Source organism: Ailuropoda melanoleuca, chromosome 5 (assembly GCF_002007445.2).
Source record: "Ailuropoda melanoleuca isolate Jingjing chromosome 5, ASM200744v2, whole genome shotgun sequence".
NCBI lineage: Eukaryota > Metazoa > Chordata > Mammalia > Carnivora > Ursidae > Ailuropoda > Ailuropoda melanoleuca.
The window spans coordinates 12613972-12635786 of NC_048222.1; the positions used below are offsets into that span (position 1 = coordinate 12613972).

The 21815-nt window shown below is 42.3% G+C and overlaps 1 protein-coding gene across 4 annotated transcripts in view; it reads right to left on the reverse strand.

Moving 5' to 3' along the window:
- RNF182 (ring finger protein 182) overlaps positions 1–21815 on the reverse strand; it is a 55155-nt gene that overhangs the window by 13809 nt on the left and 19531 nt on the right. Inside the window, exons 2-3 of one of the 4 annotated variants that reach the window (XR_004625378.1) lie at positions 13978–16700; positions 1538–1664 (exon numbers count right to left, since the gene is read on the reverse strand). Coding sequence is in view for 2 of the 4 variants with exons in the window: in XM_002917602.4 (XP_002917648.1) it covers positions 15747–16490 (744 nt within the window). In the remaining 2 variants the exon portion in view is untranslated. Of the gene's footprint in view, positions 1–1537; positions 1665–13466; positions 16701–21815 lie in introns of those variants that run through there. The other 3 variants (XM_002917602.4, XR_004625377.1, XM_034660303.1) reach the window with 3 other exon arrangements.

Here is a 21815-nt window from a genome sequence, read left to right on the forward strand (position 1 = left end):
TAGAAAGGTTAGTATACCTACATGTATTTCCTTGCTCTGTCAGCTGAGGGGGCTTAGACGCTAACAACACCCCAGTCACGATACCATGGTTAGTACTTCTGGCTTGGTTTCCAGTATCAGTCTCCAGTAAAAAGAAACCAGGTTCTCTGGAGAACGGTTGATGTTAGGACTGGGACAGGAAATAGCCAAGATGAGCCTGGACCATCTTGTAAGGCCAGGAAGTAAGGAAGTGCTCAAAAGCCAAACCAACCAAAAATCCACAATGAAGGGGGTATGTCAAAGGGAAACAGGAGCCAACTCAAAGGATTCCCAACAGCCGAAAATGGAGCAATTTGAGAAACTAAATAAATAAAGTTGCATTGGATTATAACCCAAATTATAAAATACACATCCACAAGTCCATACTGAAATAACTAAATGATTGGATAAACAAATGAAGAAGAGACAGATCTCCCACAAAGAAAAAAACTCAAATAATTGATGTAGATATTCCACCCTACAGGCGCCAGAGCCCAACTCCTGCTCCTTGAGTGCGAGCTGCCCCGAGTACTGCCTTCCAAACAGGACAACAAGGAAAGAAGGAAAAAGAGTAACTGTACAGCTGAGAAATCCGACACAGAAATCTCAGCTATGTAATCAAGGTTAATATCAGCTAGGATAAGTCATATTGAAAGTATGTACCACTATGTGACGTGGTGACGATGGCACTTTCTCTCCGTGGTCTTCCACCCAAATGCCCATAACCCCAAGTCTAATCGTGAGGGAAACATCAGACAAATCCCAGTTGAAGGACATTGTACAAAACCGCTCAAACTCTTAAAACTGTCGAGGTCTCCTTAACACTACAAATGACCCTCACACAATACGAGGGTTAGGAACACCAATCCCCTGCATTGACAGAAGTCTGCGTATAGCTTTTGACTCCCCCAAAACTTAAGTGCTAATAGCCTACTGTTGACCAGAAGCCCTATCAATAATATAAACAACCAGTTAATACATATTTTGAAGATTTGGTTTATTTATAATATTTGAGAGAGAGGGTGTGTGTGAGCTGGGGGAGGGGCAGAGGCAGAGGGAGAGAAAGAATCTTAAGAAGACTCCACGCTGAGTGCGGAGCCTGACTTGGGGCCCGATCTCACAACCTGAGATCATGATCTGAGCAGAAATTAAGAGTCAGTTGCTTGACTGAGCTCTCCAGGCGCCCCAACACATATTTTGTATGTTATATATACTAGATACCGTATTCTCAATGAAGTAAGCTGGAGAAAAGAAAATGTTGTGAAGAAAACCATAAGGAGGAGGGACGCCTAGCTGGCCCAGGCAGTAGAGCATGCGACTCTTGATCTCAGGGTCATGAGTTCAAGCTCCACGTTGGGCATGGAGCTTAGTTTTTTAAAAAAGAAAAGAAAAAAAAGGAGAGGAAAGAAAACCACATGTAAGAGAAAATACATTTAGAGTAATGTACCATATTTATCGGAAAAAAATCCACATGTAAGTGTACCTGCATGGTTCAGACCTGAATGATTGGTTCAAGGCTCAACTGTATTTGTCAGTCTCCTTCAAATTGTCACGGTCATCAAAAACAAAGAAATTCTGAGGACCTGCCACAGCCAGCAGACACCTACGGAGACGTGACCACTGACTGCACTAATTTGAATGGGTTTCTGGAAGAGGAAAAGGACATTAGGGTCAAACTAAAGAATATTACTAAAGAATTAGGGCAAAAGTAAATGCACATGAATTGTAGTTAATAATAAGATAGCAATACTGGCTCATTAATTGTAACAAGTATACCATATTAACATTAGATATGAAGAGAGGAACCTGGGTGTAGTGTATATGGGAATTCTCTAGATTAAATCATTTACATTTTTCTGTAAATTTAAAGCTCTTCTAAAATAAAAAAAGTTGATTTAAGAAGTATTTACTTGGGAAGCCTGGGTAGCTCAGTAGGTTAAGCATCTGCCTTCAGCTCAGGTCATGATCTCAGGGTCCTGGGATCGAGTCCCACATCAGGCTCCTTGCTCAGCAGGGAGCCTGCTTCTCCCTCTCCCTTTCTCTCTGCACCTCCACCCAGACCATTCTCACTCTCTCTCTCTCAAATAAATAAATAAAATCTTAAAAAAGAGAGAAATACTAACTTACTGCTGTTTGAAAGCATGGCAATACACATCTCTCAGAGTCTCCATCCCAAATCAACAAAAAGCTAGATTCTAAGGACCAGAGGTCAGCCAGTCATAGAGAAATAAGGTTAGGAGTTGAAGTGCACTATTTAAGTTATTAACATAATCAACAGAAAAATCACCAAAAGCATAACAAAGAAAACTGGAGAGAGATCAAGTGAAACGTTATGTGAGTTAAATACTTCCCCTCTTAGAGAAGGGAATCAAGTACTGTGTAAGGGAGATTTTTTTTTTNTGAAGTGCACTATTTAAGTTATTAACATAATCAACAGAAAAATCACCAAAAGCATAACAAAGAAAACTGGAGAGAGATCAAGTGAAACATTATGTGAGTTAAATACTTCCCCTCTTAGAGAAGGGAATCAAGTACTGTGTAAGGGAGATTTTTTTTAAATTTTTTAATAGTTAAAAGGCAATACTTCTAGAGAGTAGAGCTGAGTTCTGGAAGAGAAAACATTTATTTTTCACGTTGTAGCACCTCGCAGTTAGCCGCTAGCTGAGGATAATCGGGTTGCTGTTTACAACTGGCTGAAATAACGCACTGAAGGCAGTTTGCCCCAAGTGTGGCACACGGCGCAGGCTCAGTAAATCCCACACGGGCTTGGCATCGCGGGGCTTCCAGAAACGTAGGCTACAGGAGGAGGCACCGGGGCTCAGAGTCCGTAGGGACTTTAATTCACAAGCACAAGGTAACTTAAGAAGTGCAGGAAACAACTTTATTGCTCCATAGACTACACCTCTTCACCTTTAGCACCGCGTGACGCGGAGCATGTTATAATTCCCCAACCCAAGGGGAAGCTGAATTGGCTGGTGTCAGTGTCACTGTCAGATACTTTCAGAGGCAACAGACTCCAGTCTCACATTTACCTGCATAATTGAAAGCAAATGATGCCTGACAAATGCTTAATTATTTCTGAATTTTATATGAGAACAATGTCAGCCTCGTGCAAAACAGAGTTTGACGAATAACTTGGCCATGGCGAACCTTTGAAAAGAAAAATACTGGCTTTGATGATCTGAGATTTTCAGATTATGAGGTCATTCATCATCGCATGTTATGTCTCATTTCTGCCAGAGAGTTATTTTATACCCTTAGGGCCGTAACATGTTTATTAGACTGAAGTTTAAAAAGAAAATGATTTCTGCTCATAGCGATTCAAATTTTATTGAAAATAATTTCTAAATCAGCAATCATTTTTCCTTCTCTCCATTAAATATAAGAAAGAGGAGGCTTTCAAAACAAAAACCCAGCCGGGCTATCCTGCACATTTTCCACGTTCTAATATAGAGAGAGTAACACCCACTGATAAAGAATCTTTCCCTTTGGTGGGATTGCTAGTGAGGATGGGTGTGTCTCTTGTGATTCTGGACTCCAAGTGAACCCACCCAAGCATCAGGCAGAATCAGTCCCGGGTACCGTGTGTGTTTTTGAAATGTTTTAACCCTCGTTGTGTGATATATACACTTCGACCGCATTCTAAGAGAAAGTTCTCAAATTTCTAGAACCCGTAAGAGCTCTTTTGCCATCACCTCAGCTAACAAATACGGTGAGCATTCATTTTATCAAAAGCTGCCCTTAAGCCTGCAGTAGGGCCAAGTGGCAGAAGCAGCAAGGAGAAGAAGGAATGTCAAAAAGAAACAAGTTTGGGGCCCCTGGGTGGCTCAGTCGGTTAAGCATCTGTCTTTGGCTCAGGTCATGATCTCAGGGTCCTGGGATGGAGCCCCGCATCCAGCTCCCTGCTCCGTGGGGAGTCTGCTTCTCCCTCTGCCTGCCACTCCCCCTGCTTGTGCTCTCTCTCTCTCTGTCAAATAAATAAATAAAATTAAAAAAGAAGAAGAAGGAGAAGCAAGTTCATTCATTTAACAGAAGCTGGGAAAGGCTTGAGAATTAGAGGCACCAGCTACCTCTGGAGATGGGGGTACAGACTGGTTGAACATTGGCACAGAGGATATTAGCCTCCGGGACACTCCTGTCTCTTCTCCTGGCCCACCAAAGGCCAGAGGCTCACTTTCTAGAGGGCTTGCAACAGAGAGGGCCTGTCCCCAGAGACACCAGGAGTCCCCGAGGGTAGAGATGGGGAGTCCTACTGAAAACAGAGGGATGAAATAAGTGATAGGTTCTATACTGAAAAGGAAGTCTGACACCCTCGTCCCCTAGCTTGGCTTCCAAATCACAGGCAGCCAGGATCATCCTCTGTGGAGAAACTCATTAACATAAAAGACCCACCGAGAGTGAGAACTGAACACTGGCCAGTAAAACAGAAGAACTTTCCCCAGAGGCCCATCAGTGACAAGCCCCAGCCATGCATACAATTTCCAACCAGCTCCTCGAGCTCCTCACTAACCTGAAAAGACAGTTGAGGAAGGTTCTCCACAAAGACAGAGTCCAGAATAAACTGACGAAATTAACACGAAAGAAACAAGACAATGCAGGGGAGCAAAGGCAGACATAAAAACTCTAGAATTAAGATTCTCACTAAAGTAAGATAAGATCCTGTGTTTGTGAAGTGAGAAGAGAATATTACTTAAAACATTCAGAGAACAAGAAAGCACTCTAAGAAATTTAAAATGATGGCAGATACTATAAAATTAAAGAGAAAAGCTGATACGTAAAATTGAGGACGATTCTCGGGAATCAGATCAAAACTGAAAGAGACAAGAAATAGGAAAGAATAAGCAAATCAGAAGAACTGCCAAGAAGATTCCGCAGGAGTTCAAAAAACCAGAAGAGAAAAATGAAGGGGAGGATATTTCATTAAATACAATTCAAGAGCAAGGCACCTGGGTGGCTCAGTCGGTTAAGTGTCTGCCTCTGGCTCAGGTCATGATCCCAGGGTCCTGGGATGGAGCCCCGCATCGGGCTCCCTGCTCAGCAGGAAGCCTGCTTCTCCTTCTTCCTCTGCTGCTCCCCCTGCTTGCTCTCTCTCTCTCTGACAAATAAATAAATAAAACTCTTTAAAATTAAAAATAAATAAATAAATAAATAAATGATTCAAGGGCATTTCTGGAACCAAAGAAATGAATTTCTATGTGGAAAAGGCCTACTGAGCACCCAGCACAATGAATGGAAAGAAGCCGTGTAACAGTTGTTCATGGTGAAATTTCAGAACAGGACAAAATGAAGATCCTAACAGTTTCCACAACGGAAACTGTTAAGATCGCATACAAAGACTCCGAGACTAGAATGCTGTAGAACTTCTCCATAGAAAACTGGGGGTTACAAGGTGCAGAAGCAATGAGGGAAAATGATTTCTTTTTTTTTTTTTTAATTTAAATCCAAGTTAGTTAACATATAGTGTATGTTTGGTTTCAGAAGTAGAATTCAGTGATTCATCACTTACATACAACACCCAGGGCTCATGGGACAAGTGCCCATCATTAGGGCCCATCCCCCTTCTAGCCCCTCCTCCATCCACCTCCTCTCCAGCAACTCTCAGTTTGTTCTCTTAACTATAGAGTCTCTTGTGGTTTGCCTCCCTCTCTGTTTTTATCTCATTTTATTTTGAGGGAGAATGATTTCTAAACAAGTTGTGAATCAAGCCTACAGCTAGAATAGAGAGATTTTTCAAACACACAAGGTCTTAAGATTTTTACCTCTTATGCTTTTTTTTTTTTCTCCTGCAAGCTGCTGGAGAATGTGCTCCCCCCACTCCAAAATAAATAAAGCGAGAAAAAGATGGCATGCAATTCAGAAACAGAGAATCCCCAGGATGAAAGCAAGTCCCTGCAGATGAGCTGGGCAGAAAACAACCAATCGGGATTGCATGGAGACGACGAAGGGCTCCAGGAGGGCAAACTGGAAAATTAGGTGCCATGTTTGATGGGAAGGAAAGGTCTTTCCTGAGTCAGAGACTCTCGGGATGATTCAGTGGTAAGTACAGAGAAATGGAAGTAAGTTCTTAAATGAGGCAATTAACTCCAGGGAAAATTAAAATAAGAAAATTAGAGGCCTGCGTGGTTCAGTCGGCTGAGCGGCTCAGGTCATGATCCCAGGGTCTTGGGATCGAGTCCCACGTCAGGCTTCTTGCTCAGTGGGGAGTCTGCTTTTCCCTTTCTCTCTCCCTCTGTCTCTCCCCCTGCATGTGTGCTCACTCTCTCTCAAATAAATAAATAAAATCTTCTAAAAAATTAAAATAAGAAAGAAAATGGTGGTGGTTGACAGGGGCTGAGAGGTGGGGGAAACAGGCAGTTGGTGTTCAATGGGCATAAAGTTCCAGTTCTATAGGATGGGTAAGTGCTGGAGATCCACTGTACAACATGAGGCCTGTCGCTCACAACTCAGTATCATTAGGAGTAGATCTCATGTCAAGTAAGGAGGGGACAGATATGTTTATTAGCTGGAGCGTGGAGATGGTTTCACAGGTATACACACATCTCCAAATTCACCCAACTGCATTTATTAAATATGTCCAGGGTTTTTTTTACATATCAGTTATACTTCAAGAAAAGCTGTTAAAAAGAGAAAATGTATTCACAATACACTAGAACCTCAGCTATGAATAATACTGTGCAGTCATTCACAATCTAAGCCCTGAATATTTATTTTACCAAAACTTGCGATAGAACTACATTGAGAAGTAAAGAGTGGGTGTGTGTGTGTGTGTGTGTGTGGTGGTGGTGGTGGTGGTGGAGGGTAAATAATAAGAAACGAAATCCTCACTTTCCACGACAGAAAATGAGTAAAATTGAAAAAAATAAAGAATTATCATATAAGTACAGTTTTCCGAAATATGGAAGTAAAGAGTTAAAGAGATTTTTGAGTAGGAAGTGTTTGCCCTTCAAGGATCAGGAAGGATGGGTCTGGGGCATCTGTTTCTTGTTATATGACCTTAAGCATTTAGCTTTTGATGCCATGAACATGTTTAACTGATAAAAACAGAAGTTTTTTTTTTTTTAAAGTTATCAGTCCCTTTGAGAAAACAGCTCCATCACAGTCACAGTGGTAAAAGCCAAATGTGTGAGATTTGATGTGAGCAAGAGGATGATGGGTGGTGAGGACGTGGGAATGGGGAGGGGGAAGAGAACCAATCATGGGACTTGAGGTCCAGGCACAGCAGGACCAGGGCATCAGAAGAGCATCTCCTCGGATCTAAGAATGATTCCAGATCCTGAGGACGTCGGACCACAGAGTATCCCTATACAACATGCCTCCAAGACTATTGCAACTATCCAGGTAAGGGGGTAAATGAAGGTGGTGCGTATTTACAAAGACTGTCTCCATGGTCTGTCTTTAATTAGGCTCCTCTGAGCCCTCTGCTCAACTCAGCCCCACTTGGGATTTCCTCTCGGTCTTTGTAGAATCCATTTGGAACAAGAAAAATCACCTACCTTTGGTGTCTGTCCAGCTTTATTATCTTATCACTCTGGCCTGCTTTCAGCAAGAATTATTTTGAGCAGGTCTAACAAGAATCCCCTTTACCACTGATGTCTCCTCTAAGTAACTTTCTATCCACTGACCCCCATCCGGCTCCTTGGATAGAAATCCCCACTTGTACTTGTGGAGCCAGAGTTGAGGTCAGCGTATCTCCCCCACTACAAGACCCCATTCCATGGGTCCTTCCCCCATCCAGGGGCTCCCCCCACTTGATCATGTTTGAACAAGTGTCATTGAATAATTTTTTCCTTAACAGTTAGAAAAATATTTTTTCGGGGCGCCTGGGTGGCGCAGTCGTTAAGCGTCTGCCTTCGGCTCAGGGCGTGATCCCAGCGTTCTGGGATCGAGCCCCCACATCAGGCTCCTGTGCTAGGAGCCTGCTTTCCTCTCCCACTCGCCCTGCTTGTGTTCCCTCTCTCGCTGGCTGTCTCTCTCTCTGTCGAATAAATAAATAAAATCTTTAAAAAATATATTTTTTCTGTAAGAATGTGGAAAGAAAAAATCAATGTAAGAGTCTGCAGATTCTGATGATTTATCACACACGTACTGACCTCTTCCCTTAATACCCTCTTCCTTTTCCTAAAGACGACTGCTGTCTGCTTGTGTGTGATAAGGCTCTTAGTGTTTGTTGTATGGATAAGTTGGCAGTACTCACTCCACTGCTTTGATCTTTCTGCTCCAGAACAAAGAAGGATGTTGAATAATTCCGATGATCATCTCCTATCTTCATGACAAATTTTTGCAGCTAGACGTAGCTTCTAGGAATACAATAAGCTCCATCCAGCTGTGTATATTTTTGCCCATAATTTGATAATGCATATGGAAAAAAGAAGTTGACTGATACTGACTATCAGAAAGTGTAGGGTAAAAAGCAAGCTTAGACCTCAAACACCTTGCTTGGAACACGGCTCCAGCACTTGTGATGGGACTCCTTCGATCACTTCTCAGGCCGTACGTTTTACTATCTGTAAAATAAGGCAGCTGGACTGTGTGATCTCCAAAATCTTTGCAGCCCTAACATTCAATGATCAAAAACTGAAATCTGGTATGTGTTTTTCAAAATTTGGAACAGTGAGTTCCATTCTTTGAGAATTAACTATGGAAGTTTCGTAGGCTCAAAAAATAGCCAGTAGTTCATTATTCTGCTGGGGACCTCCTTCTGCATATATTTCGATATTTCCCTACTTGTAATATAAAGATTGATGCTGACAGAGGGCATAGAGCCAGAGTTTCAATGTGTCTTTCCACACAACTCTGATAAGAATATAAATTGCTTAATTTGGAAACCAGTGGTATTATCAACATTTTACTGTGTCTGCTACTTGAAGCCTGTTCCTTTCCTCCTGTGCATTTTGGCATCCCACTTGGACCCACTGCCAAATTATGACTTTCTTCTCGACTGTCTTTTTAATTCACACACTGGCTCAGTGATTTACATCTGCAGTCAGATTCCACATGACTGTTTTATCAGTTCTCTAGTGAAAATTTCATAAAATGTGCCCCCACAAAATACTAATTCCATGAAATATTAATCGATGTTTGAGAAAAGGGTTGATGGTTTCTTAAGTTTGAGAAAACATTGGATTAAACCACTAAACAGGCTTCTTTAACGGGCTGTCTTACCGGAACTTTACTGTGCTGATGCTCAGCGAGGATCTTTAGGAGGAAGACAGAGTCCACGCGGCTGAAACACACACAGCCACGAAGCCATCTCTTCTTGAGCCATCTACTCGGACTTGTTCCACATCATGCATTCTGGAATTCACAGCTTTAATATGATACTCTATCCAAACGCCGTGATTGTCTGTATATTTTTTCACTGAAGCATGACATGCATGGACTCTGTCGAAGAGTCAAGGAATATCTATTCTACGCATACTAGGTAGTCAACGATATCAGTTAAATAATGAGTCTAAGTATTGGATCAAAAAATCCGACAACATTCCCACTTGGAATATAAAGCTATAGGTAAGGAAGAGGACTAAGTCATTGGCAGCGTGGTCTTCCTCCTTGGCTCCGAGGACAGAAGTTAGTATTCTTGGCCTTCTGGTGCCATTCACTCTACCCTCCCCCACAACAGCAGAAAAAGCCACAAGATTATAGTACGTTTTGCTCCCTTTCAACTGGTGGTTAGAGTTTGTCAAATTACAGGCTGGAAATAGTTTTATAATTTTAAAAACTCTAACCAAAGATAAAACTTGTAATAACAACAAATTTAACCACAGAAATGCATTGCTGTAGCTGAAACATCTTGAAAAAACCACAGCAAACAGAAGCATGGTCAACAATCCGTCCTTTGTGAAGCTCCAGTAATCTGCTGCTTAGTAAGGGTAAGCACTGTGAAGGAGGAACCAATCATCTCCAAGACAAGCAGCTGAATCCATTATTGTATGAGAAGTCAGAAATGGAGTTTGTTAGAGGTCACAAAAATATTTTGAAACAGTTCTTAAATGGGTAATTACCAACAGGCAAAAGACTGATGTGGTTCTCCTTCATAAATCTGTTTCATAAAATGTGAAGACTCGGGGTGTGTGTGTGTGTGTGGTCTACACGCACATGCACACATGCAGGAGGTGTGGACGATGACAGTGGGGAGCACTACGTTCTTCCATAAGTGGCATTAAAGGAATCAAAGAAAATAAGAAAGAAGGAAGAGTGCTGGAGGTTCTGGCTCAGGACATAACAAAAACAGATGTTCGTTTGTTGACTAGAGATGTTATTTAGCATGAAAAATAATATTTCATAGCTAGAGTGTCATTTGATCCAATTAAAATTCCATGTTGGGAGATAAGTTTTCTTATCTATAAATACAGAACAATAAAAATCTTCATTTATGCTAAACTATGGAGAAAGAATTTGAGATGAAGCCGGCTTTCGGAATTACCTTGCCATAGTCCAGTACACATCTGTTAGCCGGGGTAATTCACGACTGGCTCAACCAAACTGGAATTGTATTGGCAAGGATTAAGGCGAGATGTTAAGTTTAGAATCACGCAGCACACATTTTACTTAAGAATAATGCTTATTAAAAGCTTTGCAAATATATCTAAAGACTACAGAATTTATTACGTGGGCTGACGGAAGCCCTGGGTGCATTCCACTTGCCACTCAAGGGATGGAAAACTCTAAAAACGGGAGGGCGCATACAGAAAAGTTCCAAAATAGTATCATGACTAGGAAAATACTGTGAACTTTGTGGAAGAATCCACTGCCTGGAAAGGATTTTAGAAGCGAGGAAATGGTCAGACAATAAACGAGAGGTATTCTGGCCAAACAGGATGACTCTGAAGATAAACTGAGGAGTGCACTAATTCTTAGAAAAACAAGAAAATAGAGCTAGCTGAAATGAAGCGGTCAAGAAGATCTGACGAAGACTGAGGCAAAGGACTATGGAGTCTTAAGGGAAATGATAAGTAGGCCCAACATGATTGGAAGATAACCAGAGAGTTGGTGAAGTAACTTAAGCCAGAGAGTTATCATGTGTTTCTGACAAGTAGTTAAATATCCAGGTGGTATCTTGAAGGTTTGAGGCTAGTCAAGCACATTATTTACAAGTTTTCCAAAACATTACTTCACAGAAGATTTGGGTTTCTTCCTTCTCTGAGATTATAGAAAGTATCTCAGGAGATGAAAGATTGTTATCCATTTCAGTGTATTTTATTTCTTCAATAATCGAAGGACTCATGATGCCTTCCAACCTTAAGATTCGCTGAAGCTTTAGACACGTATGCGCTCCTATGTGTCTAAGTCCTCCACAGCATACTTACCAACAGGCAACTGGACCACCCCCTCCTGAAATCTTCCAGTGAGCGAGAAGTTAGTTCTCACAGAATAACACATTCTAAATCTTTGGGAAATGAAATAACCAATTCAAGCAAGGATCATCCTTGGATGCTAAGACCATCAGGTAGAAATTGTCAAGGAAGATGATATTTGCACGATGCCCAAGTATCCCCCGCCCCCACAGATAAGGGGGAAATGAGAGGCCTGGATGTCACCACCTTAACTGACTGACCAGACAGCACTTCGAATGGTGGAGCGGACTTTCAATCACACCTCCCAATATGATGTAATACCAAGTACACAGCACCACCTAAGAAAAATCCTTGCCCCAAATCTGAATGCAATCAAAATCCTCTATCTAACTTCTGGTTTACAGGAAATACAAGGGACAGAAGAAGAATGTCTGACCATTTCCTCACCACCATGCGGAAACAGACATCCAGAACGTGGGATATTGTACAAGCTAACGGGCCTCCTTTCTTCAAGCAGTCAACATCACGGGGAAAATGAAGTGGGGAGACTGTTCCAGCATAAAAAGGAGTAAAATACATAATAACCAAATACAACGTGTGAATCTTGATTAGCGCCTGGCTTGTGTTTTGTGCTTTGAGCTATAAAAGATATTTTGGGACTAGAAAAATTTAATGAGACTGCATATTAAACAATCAGAGAAGTATTTTTGTCTTAGATATGAGAATGATATTTTAGTCAAATAAGAGGACGTCTCTTATTTTTAGTGGGAGAGAGAAAAAAATATGGCAGAAGGTTAAGTGCCAACTCGAAGAGGTGAGCGTACTAGTGATAATTATGCAATTCTCTGAACTTTTTCTTCCTGAGCAAAGCCTGACAAGCCTTTTTTTCAATAGAGTAATCTTCATCTGCTTCTGTCTGTGTTCATCTAACCATGCTAATGCCACCTTCCAGCTCTCGGCTCTGTGAACACACATCCTCCAATGTCTGCGGCTCTCTTTCCTGGGGCTTTGGCTGCACCAGTGCAGTCCCTTTGCTGACTCCTCTACCACTAATTCAAAGTTAGAACTTCACCGAGCTCAACCTTGAACCTCTGCTCTCTCCCACTCTCCATTTCTCCACTTTCTTGGCTTCTGTTTGCTATTGAAACACCAAAGACTCTCAAACGTAGGTGTTCTGGCTAGACACTGATCTGTGGGAAATGGATCTGAACACTGCAAAACAAAACAAAACAAAACAAAACAAAACTTTCTTACCCAAAGCACTAAACTTCATGGGAAAACCAAGATCTGACATGACCCACGAAGTCACAGCACACTCTTCTCTCTTATAAAATTCCCACCATCTCAGTTTAAGGGAAAATGTTAATATGGTGCAAATCTAATAAACTGGCTGATTAAAAATGCTTGTCGAGTGATTGTTCCAGGTAAGTGAATGTTTTCATTAAATCAAGCTTCAACCACTTTTAAAAATACATTCCCACATAGCCCTACTTAGTATACACCGTGTGCAGGGCATAATTTAACTTCTGATTTTTTTTTTTATTCCTAAAGTTAAAGCACCTTCATGGCAAAAGCCATAAATATCTGTCTACTGAGCATTCCTGAGATTTAGGTTTTACCACAAATTTACGGGACATAAGCAATTGAGTGGCATCTGTATTGCCTCTAGGACTCACTTGGAATTCATACAAACTTCAACATCCAGCTATCCACATACTTCTTTTTAAAAAAAAAAATCTTTTACACAAAAGTAAACCTGTCAGGGTGGACCCAATTCTAAGCTCCCCCACAGAAGAGTAAAAATTCATAAATCGTTAAGAGGCCGAGAAGTAAACACCTAACCAGCAGAGATGTGGAAAATACCACAAACTCAGGCTTCAAGAGCCAATGGTGAAACTTTTTCCCTTGTTCCCTTCCTTGTTTTGTTTTTGTTTTTGTTTTTGTTTTTAAGCGTAAGGCCTTTCAGAGGTGGGATGGGTTAGATCAACTTTGTCGGAAAGTTCTGGAATCTTCACGTGTATGATTTAAAAAAAGGCACTAGCTTCATCAGTGATTCTGAAAGCTCAGGTTTGCAATTATCTAACATTAACAGAAATCCAAAGTAATAACTGAATCACAACAGTGAGTCAGAGAAATCAAACTTCTGGTGTCGAAACAATAATTTAATGGACAAACAAAATATTATCACAGTGAATAAAATTTTGAAGCATTGTCCTGTTTTCATTCAACAGCATAAAGAGTTTTCTGTTGTCTTACATTTAGAACTCTTTAAAACCAAATTAATTTACTGGCAACTAAAAAAAAAAGACTATCACGATATACAAAGAAACACAAATTTAGCACTGCAGACATTATACAAATAAGCAAAATACACAGTACCCACATCCAGAGCTTTCTAGAAATCTCATCATATAACTCACCAATTCATTTGATGTTACATGTCAGACAAAATGAACATTTTTTTAAAAACCTTATAAATATATAAACTCAAACCACAAAACACCTCCTAAACATTATATTTACTCTAAGTACAAATGGATTTTTGGAAACTGCATTCACAATGCTATCTAACCTAGATTTGATGAAATTATAAATGTATTTAGCTCTAACTTGGGGCTTACATTCATCGGACCACACCCCAGGTATGGTTTCCCATCATACTCACCTTGGGCGTACATATTCTCCAAGTCAGGAGTTATACGATTACAGTCAAACTGCTATTCTAAAAATAAGCGTCAATTCTTCCTGAAGAAAGAGATCAGGCTGGTCCACAGCTGTGTCACACAACAAATGTTTCATCACAAACGAGTTGAAGTCATCTTGGTAATGCCCTCTTCTAAGGGTAATAAATATTTTAATGTTAATCATCAGTAATGGGTTTTAGGAACTGAAAAGCTATTTTTTTTTTTTGGCCCAGTTTCTGTGGACATTCTATTCCCTCAAACCTAAAATTTGCTAAACAATTTCTTCTCGTAAATATATACATTCAACTTCCCCTACATCATGAAAAGGAGTTCATTAACTCAAGTCACATAGCTTATGCTTTTATTTGAAATAAATTATGTAAGAATGTGAATCCATGCCACAAGGGACTTAAAAACAAGAGGAAGAGCAACAGGTCGAGTTGAGCTCTGCCACCTCTGTCTGACTGCCCCAGAGGGTCCTCTCAAGCAGCACATTGGCTCTGTGTGTCTCTTGCCCATCGCTCTGTTGGGCCAAATGTGACCCCATTTTGCATAGAAGCCTAAACCGTTCCGTTCTGGTACGATTCAGTACAGTACAGCAAGAATACTTAGGTTCTTAGCACTTCCATCTGTGAGCTAGAACATCTCAATAATTGTTTCTGGGTTTCCACTGCCACGATTTACCCCAAACTGTTACAGGATTAAGTTAAATAAGTCCCTAGTAGAATCTGAAATACAATGGGGGAAAAAAATCCTCATATGTTTCTAACAACTAATTGAAGAAAAACCTCATTCAGGATAAGGGGTGGGGCTTGTTGAACAAGGTGGTTAATGAAACTCAACTGAACTGTTTTAGGGCAAGACTCAAATGAAGATTTCCATGAACTGTAACTGCTCTGTGAGAATTTCAAAGATGGAGGAGAGAAGAAAATAAATATGGAGGAAATGGTCTCAAAGACAAGTGGCCATATTCTGTCATGAAGTTTGCTTTGATGCACATTCCACAGTATGTTTAATTCTCTTTAGAAATGTGGCAAAATGGGTATTTAATTGAAACCACACAAGGGCATGAGGCCGAGCTTCCTCTTGGTGAAGGAGCATGTGTGGAGGGAAGAAGCACCTCACTTGGGCAGCAGACCACAGACAGTGGCGTTAACTTGCGAGAGAACACCTGAAGAGGATTCAGGGGAGAGCCAACAACGGGGTATGGGAGGGGGCGCAGGATGAGTGTATGAGGGGGTGTGGGAGGGGGTGCAGGGATGAGGGTATGGGGGTGTGGGAGGAGGATGTGGGGGGGATGTGGGAGGGGGTGCAGGGAACGGGCAGGTCACACTTTTCAAGATGTGTCTTGGAACAGCTTTCCCCTTGTGTCCACCCTCCATCATAGATTACCAAGGATTAGAGGAACCAGTTCACCCCTAACCTTCCACAAAGGCCCCTACCACAACCCACCCACCCCCTGGAGCCTGTGCAGCAGGGTTAAGTGAAAGCCCTTTCTGTGGGAAGACTCACAGGAACAGCATTTTTGCACCTTTGCTAACACCTAAGTAGAAATGGACATTTTTTCTGTCCAGCGTACAGGAAAACCAATTGAGTCAAAATCTTGATGGAAAACAGACCACAAACATTTGGCCAATCGGCTTTGCTCATGTCATGGACCCTAGTCACGGAGAATATAAAATAAGTAAACGATAAATCACCTAACTTCAAAGACGGTAATGTGTGTCAAATTTCTTAGTCTGCATATTAATTAAGAAGAAGGTGCCACACAGTCTAGAAATTCGTGACAAACGCACTGGCAGAAACCATACACCATGAGGATAACGAGGCTCGAAGGGACGAGGCTGACAAAGACGACCCCAAGGGTGACTTTCTTAGACACCAGTAAGTAGATCCCTAAGGGCAAGGAGCTGAAGTACAGCAAACCTAGCAGCCAAACCAACACGCGGATAGACGTCTGAAAGAGCAGGGACGTGCACTTCCACACGGTCCAGTTGTGCGACACGGTGGTAACAGAGTCGAAACTCGCGGGCCGATAAAATTCCACCACGGGAGTGGAGCTCAGGGACGGGGAGCTCTCCCTCTGCACCTCCATGATGGTTATGACCAGGCAGTTGGACGAAGTGTGAGAAGGACTGACGAGAGACGCCAGCCTCTTGGGGGTCAGCAGCAGCTCGGTAGGGTTTTCCGGCAGGCCCTTCTTGCCTTTGCCCCCACAAGTCAAGTTCACCAGGATGTTGCTGTCATCGGGCAGGCTACTGACTTCCTCATCCGGCAGGCAGGTCTCAAACCTGCAGAAAGGACAGACGATGACGCCTTGCGGGGAGTCCCCAAAGTCAATGATCTTGTAGAGGCATTTGGCACAAACCCTGTGACAACACTCCAGCACTTTGGGCTTCCTCTGTTTCAGATTATACCGGTTGTAACAGATCTTACACTCGAGTTCGTCGGACACCTGAGCCTCGGCCGCCTCGTCTGGTGACTGGCTGGCCATCGTGAGTCGCGTCCAAGGCCTCCCACCACAGGCGACTCGCTGAAGAACGACTTCGATTAAGGCGTCCCTCTGAATATCACATCATCCAAATCGGGCGGTGAGGCAAAAAGGCAGGACAGGGAGTGACAGAAACCAGAGATCTTCCAGGCATTTTCAGCTTCTACATTGACTCCGTCTCAAACACATGTTTAAAAAGGCCACCGGAAGGGTCTGCAAAGGAAAAAAGAGATTCTAATATCGTGAACAGTTCACGGAAATGTGCTTCATGGAATTTTCTGAGCTCCAGGGGTTAGAAGCAATAGGTTTAAAGGTGAGAGGCCCAGGATGGAAAAGGGTTGTCTCCACGCTTAGCTTTCTCAATCCACAAATATGATAGTAAAGGAGGAATGAAGATTCCTACTGGTGTGAACGCATTCTAGAGCACCACGAGTAGGACTAGATATAGAGACTTTCTCTCTGAGACTGGTAACGAATTCTGGCCTCTTTGAAAACAGAATGGGTCACATATCAGAAACAGATACATTTGCAATCAAATTCCATTCAACATAGACTGATTAATTCAGATTATCAACAGTGTAAATATCAGTTAGCTAAATACCCCAATTCCTTAGGAATACAGAAAAGAAGGAAAATGTTAAGGATAAGGAAGAAGAAGGAAGCAGATGACACCTGACAGCCAAGTCTAACTCTCAACAAACAGAAGTGAACACACACAACACGCGCACAGTCACGTCTCCAAGCACGAAGAATCGCGCATGCATGCCTATCAGGTAGGGGCACTGCAAGTTCACCTACTTGCCTACTTGATTTCCTGTAAACTCTCTCTCTGCAGTGAACGGAAAGCATAATACAGTCAACAGCACTTCCTGTTGCCATCAGGTGTCGTCACTGGCTTTGCTCCAAAGGCTGAGGGTTGATTCCAGGGGCATGGTCCATCCCCAGTTATTAGTACTAATGAAGGGGGAGCACAGTATGGGATATCTCCACATCATCTGTATTTGGCCTTGATGTGGATTTTTTAGTAATAGATTTGTCTTAAATTATGCTTTGCTTGGGAAAATATTAAAATGTATTTGAATTTCTGAGCGCAGCCCCAAGCACTGCAGCAGAAGGCTGCCACGGCAGCTCTGAGAAGTACAGCATAACAGTGCTGGGGTCAACTTTGCTGTGGGTCATCCTGTGTAACAGGGAAGAGGCAGTGGGTGGCTCAATGTGAAATATTGGAAATTATGAATATCTGGCTTGGGGACTTCAGCTGATTTTTTAATTGACTTCATATACTACAAGAATGCATAATGGGTATCAGTTGCAAAACATTGCTGGGGGGAAAAGGAAGTTAATCAATAAATAGAATCTCTAGTGTCAACCAAAACATGTAGATAGAGTTTTTGAAAATAGAGTGTATTGGGGCACCTGGGTGGCTCAGTCAGTTCGGAGTCTGCCTTCAGCTCAGGTCATGATCCTGGGACCCTGGGATGGAGCCCCGCATCAGGCTCCCTGCTCAGCGGGGAGCCTGCTTCTCCCTCTCCCTCTGCCTCTGCCTGCCGCTCTGCCTACTTGTGCTCTCTCTTTGTCAAATAAATAAGTAAAATCTTTTAAAAAAATAAAATAGGTTAATTATATATGAATGCATGTATTTCAGAACTGCTATCATAAGGCCAATTTCTGTATATCTGCTCTTACACACCCAAAAAGGATATACAGACATGGACATCAACTCTTCTGTGCCTTTTCCTTCCATGTGCCCCAAATGTTTTCTTCATTCCTGATCCTGTTCATGAAACATGTGCCCATATGGCCACAAAATGTGACTGTATCTTGCCCACAGTCCTACAAAGCTGACTTCTTATTCTCCTGTGGGATGAACATCTATCTCCAGGAGGTGAGTCACGGACCAAGAAGGGGTTCTATCCCTGCCTCCAATCCCAGTCCACGCCACCTTCCCAGAATGGGCCTGGGCCCTGGGCGGGTTACTGCACACCCACTTCCTGGACAGCTCCCACTCCTCAGGCCCCTGGTGGTCACGCGCAGACCCAAGACGCATCCAAACGGAATGTTCTGTTCTCTTTGCAGCTACCCTCCCACCCAGTCTTAACGCCTAGTCAAATCCAGACATCCTGAAACTGATGGGAAGGGTAGAATTCACAGCAGCAATCGCCTCTACTGCCTGCCATCAAAAGGATGGGTGTACGTGAAGGTGTGTGAAAAAGGAAAAGACAGTATGTGAACATATCCATAAAGACATCCAGAAAAGAGAGAGTAAAATATGCACAGAAGATAAATAAGCAAAATTATATCAGAAGCATAGAAAGTTAGAATATGCATCTAGAAACACCAACAGAAGGCTTATGTGTAGGGGCGCCTGGGTGGCTCAGTCGGTTAAGTGTCCAACTCTTGATTTCAGCTCAGGTCATGACCTTGGGGTTGTGGGATTGAGCCCTGTGTTGGGCTCTGTGCTCAGCAGTGAGTCTGCCCGAGATTCTTTCCCTCTGCCCCTCCCCACATGCGTGCACATGCACGCACGCACACTCTTTCTCCAATAAATAAATAAATCTTGAAAAAAAAAAGACCCCTACTTTAATTCTAAGACTAACTCCAGCAAACCCACTCCACCAGCTTGAAATACTTCAAGTCCTGCCTGTGAGAGAGGCCCTTCTGGACAGGACTGACTGACAGCCTTGAGCTTTGGTACATCCCTAGAAATGCAGCCAGCACAAGTGTTTCTTCCTGGAATGGCATAAAACAGCACGGTGATTGTTCCTCTCGGGAAGGCTGGGTACCAACTGCGAGAGTTCTTAAAAAATAGATACTTCATCTGTCTCATTGTGACTCTTAAGGTCCCTCAAAGGACTCAATTAATAACCTAAAATCTATAACTTCATAGGGTTGCCATGAGTCAGAGTTATCTGGTCCTCTAAACGCTGTGTGTTCCCACCCTCCCTTCATTCCTAACAAAAGCCCTGGACAACAACTGTGATGCGGAGTAAATGAAACAAGACCCAAAAGAGCACATACGCAATGATTCCCCACCTGGAAAGCTCAAAATCCAGGGAAAACTAAGCTGTGCAGATGTGAGTTTAGGTAGTGAAACTAAGGTGAAAACCCAGGAAGTTAGTACCATAAAAGTTGGGATCGCTGATGACTTTGAGGTCGTGGGGCAAGCAGGGTGGGGAGGGCACTGGCTGACAGACCAACGGCGCTCTGCTGCCTGACCTGGACCGTACTCAGGAGTGTTAGGGTTGTGATATACCACAGGGCGATATGTTTTTCTGTGTTATCTACCACAGTAAAAAAAAAAAATTGTTTAAAGTGTTATCTATCACAGTAAAAAATAAAAAAAGAAGGGAATGACAGGGGAGAGGAGGATTTAGGAGTGGAGGGGAGGGAAAGTCGAGGGGACAGGAAGGGAGGGAAAAGAAATCTCTGGCTAAATATTTTAGGTATTTTTTATAGCCTGAATTTTTCTGTCAGGTATTTTGGATCAACTTATCTTTTCCGCTATGGTCTGTAATTCCATTAATTTTTTTTTCCTACAGAATAGAAGTGTCACTTATTAATCACCTAAATATCCAGGCACTACTGTAAGTCAGTATTAAATGGATGGAATCTTTAAGATGAGGGCATCTGGCACATGCATTCCTTGATGAGAGCAACTGCTAAAGGTCCGTCTCAGCGGGCACAGGGGATAAATCTGGCACGTTAAAACTGCCTCCAAAATAAATATGTGTGATTACCTGAGACAATGGATGTGTTAACTGTTACTGTGGTAAACGTTTTGCAATATATCCAGGTATTGAATCACGTTGTCCACCTTAAACTTACACAATGTTAGAAGTCAATTACATTTCAATAAAGCTGGGGGAAAATATAAAAGGTTTTCTTTTCCTAGAAAAACCCATGTTCAAATATATGAAGTTGATATTCCTTATTCATCACACTTAACAGGTGTTCATCCTCTTGTGAAACATCTGGGGTAAGACTAGACGCGTAAATAATTACCTATTATAAATCTTGGCAATATCGGACAAATGTTTACTTTCCCTGCCCTAAATGTACGGTACTTACTGTTTGACTCAAATCCATTTCCTTCACTACTTAATTCCTTTGATATTAAAGACGCAAACTTGGCTTGTACTTGAAGCAAAGCCCTCCAGTGGACACCTGTTGTTTTTGTCTACCTAGGATCTTTTGTTTCACCTTGAGACCCAACTGCTCCCCCTTCTGCCACCACGTCTCTGGGGAAGTGTTCTCCCACTCACTCAAGCCATGCAACTGTGCTTGCATTGTCTACCAGCCGCAGTACCCCCCCCTTCTCTCCAAAGGTGTGACTCTGTGACCCAGGCCTGACTCATCCCAGTATGCCATCAATCCCCTGCTCACGGGGATTAGTCAGGGTGGGCAGGTGACTCAGACCAGAGTCAACGCTCTTCCCTAGGACTTTGTTATGTGAAACCAAGGGAGGAAAGAACATGCCAGGAGCCAAGGAGCACAGACCAGAAAAAGATGTTTCAAGGAACTGTCATGCCATCAAGAGAGAGAATAAAGCCAAAAATAAAAAGAGACATACAGGAAAGCAGAAAGCAGAGATACAGACAGACACCTGCTCATCGCTGCCCTGGACCTGTGTGAAGGCTCCCGGAAGCCAATAAATACCCTTTTTTGCTTATGCTAATTTTTTGGTTGGATTTCTGCTACTTACTCACAACCCAAAGAGCCCTGGACACAGTTACTATGCTATATTTGATTTGAGAATTTATGGTTTTAGATTGAGGTTCCTCCTTACTAGTACAGAAATTATAAATAGTAAAATCGAATAAATGTACTTTTAAAATTTCGTGTGTGTGTGTGTACATGCACATATACATATTCAAATTAATAAATATGCAAATGTCATCATAACTATCATTGTTTATTTATCAGTAGCACGTGTGTGTATGTGTGTGTGTGTTTATTTGGTTAATGTCTCCACCTCACTCCCTCCACCAATACCAGCCTTAATGCTGCCCTCTTCCCCCAGCACCACATAGTAACTACCTGGTATGTTTCTTCCATATGTATTTCCATGGACACTCCATGTGATTACATGTACATGTAATTACATAGAGGGGCGCCTGGGTGGCTCAGTCATTAAGCGTCTGCCTTCGGCTCAGGTCATGATCCCAGGGTCCTGGGATTGAGCCCCACATCAGGCTCCCTGCTAAGCAGGAAGTCTGCTTCTCCCTCTCCCACTCCCCCCGCTGGTGTTCTGTTTCTCACTGTGTCTCTCTCTGTCCAATAAATTAAAAAATCTTTTAAAAAAAAAGGCACATAGAAGCACAATTTTCC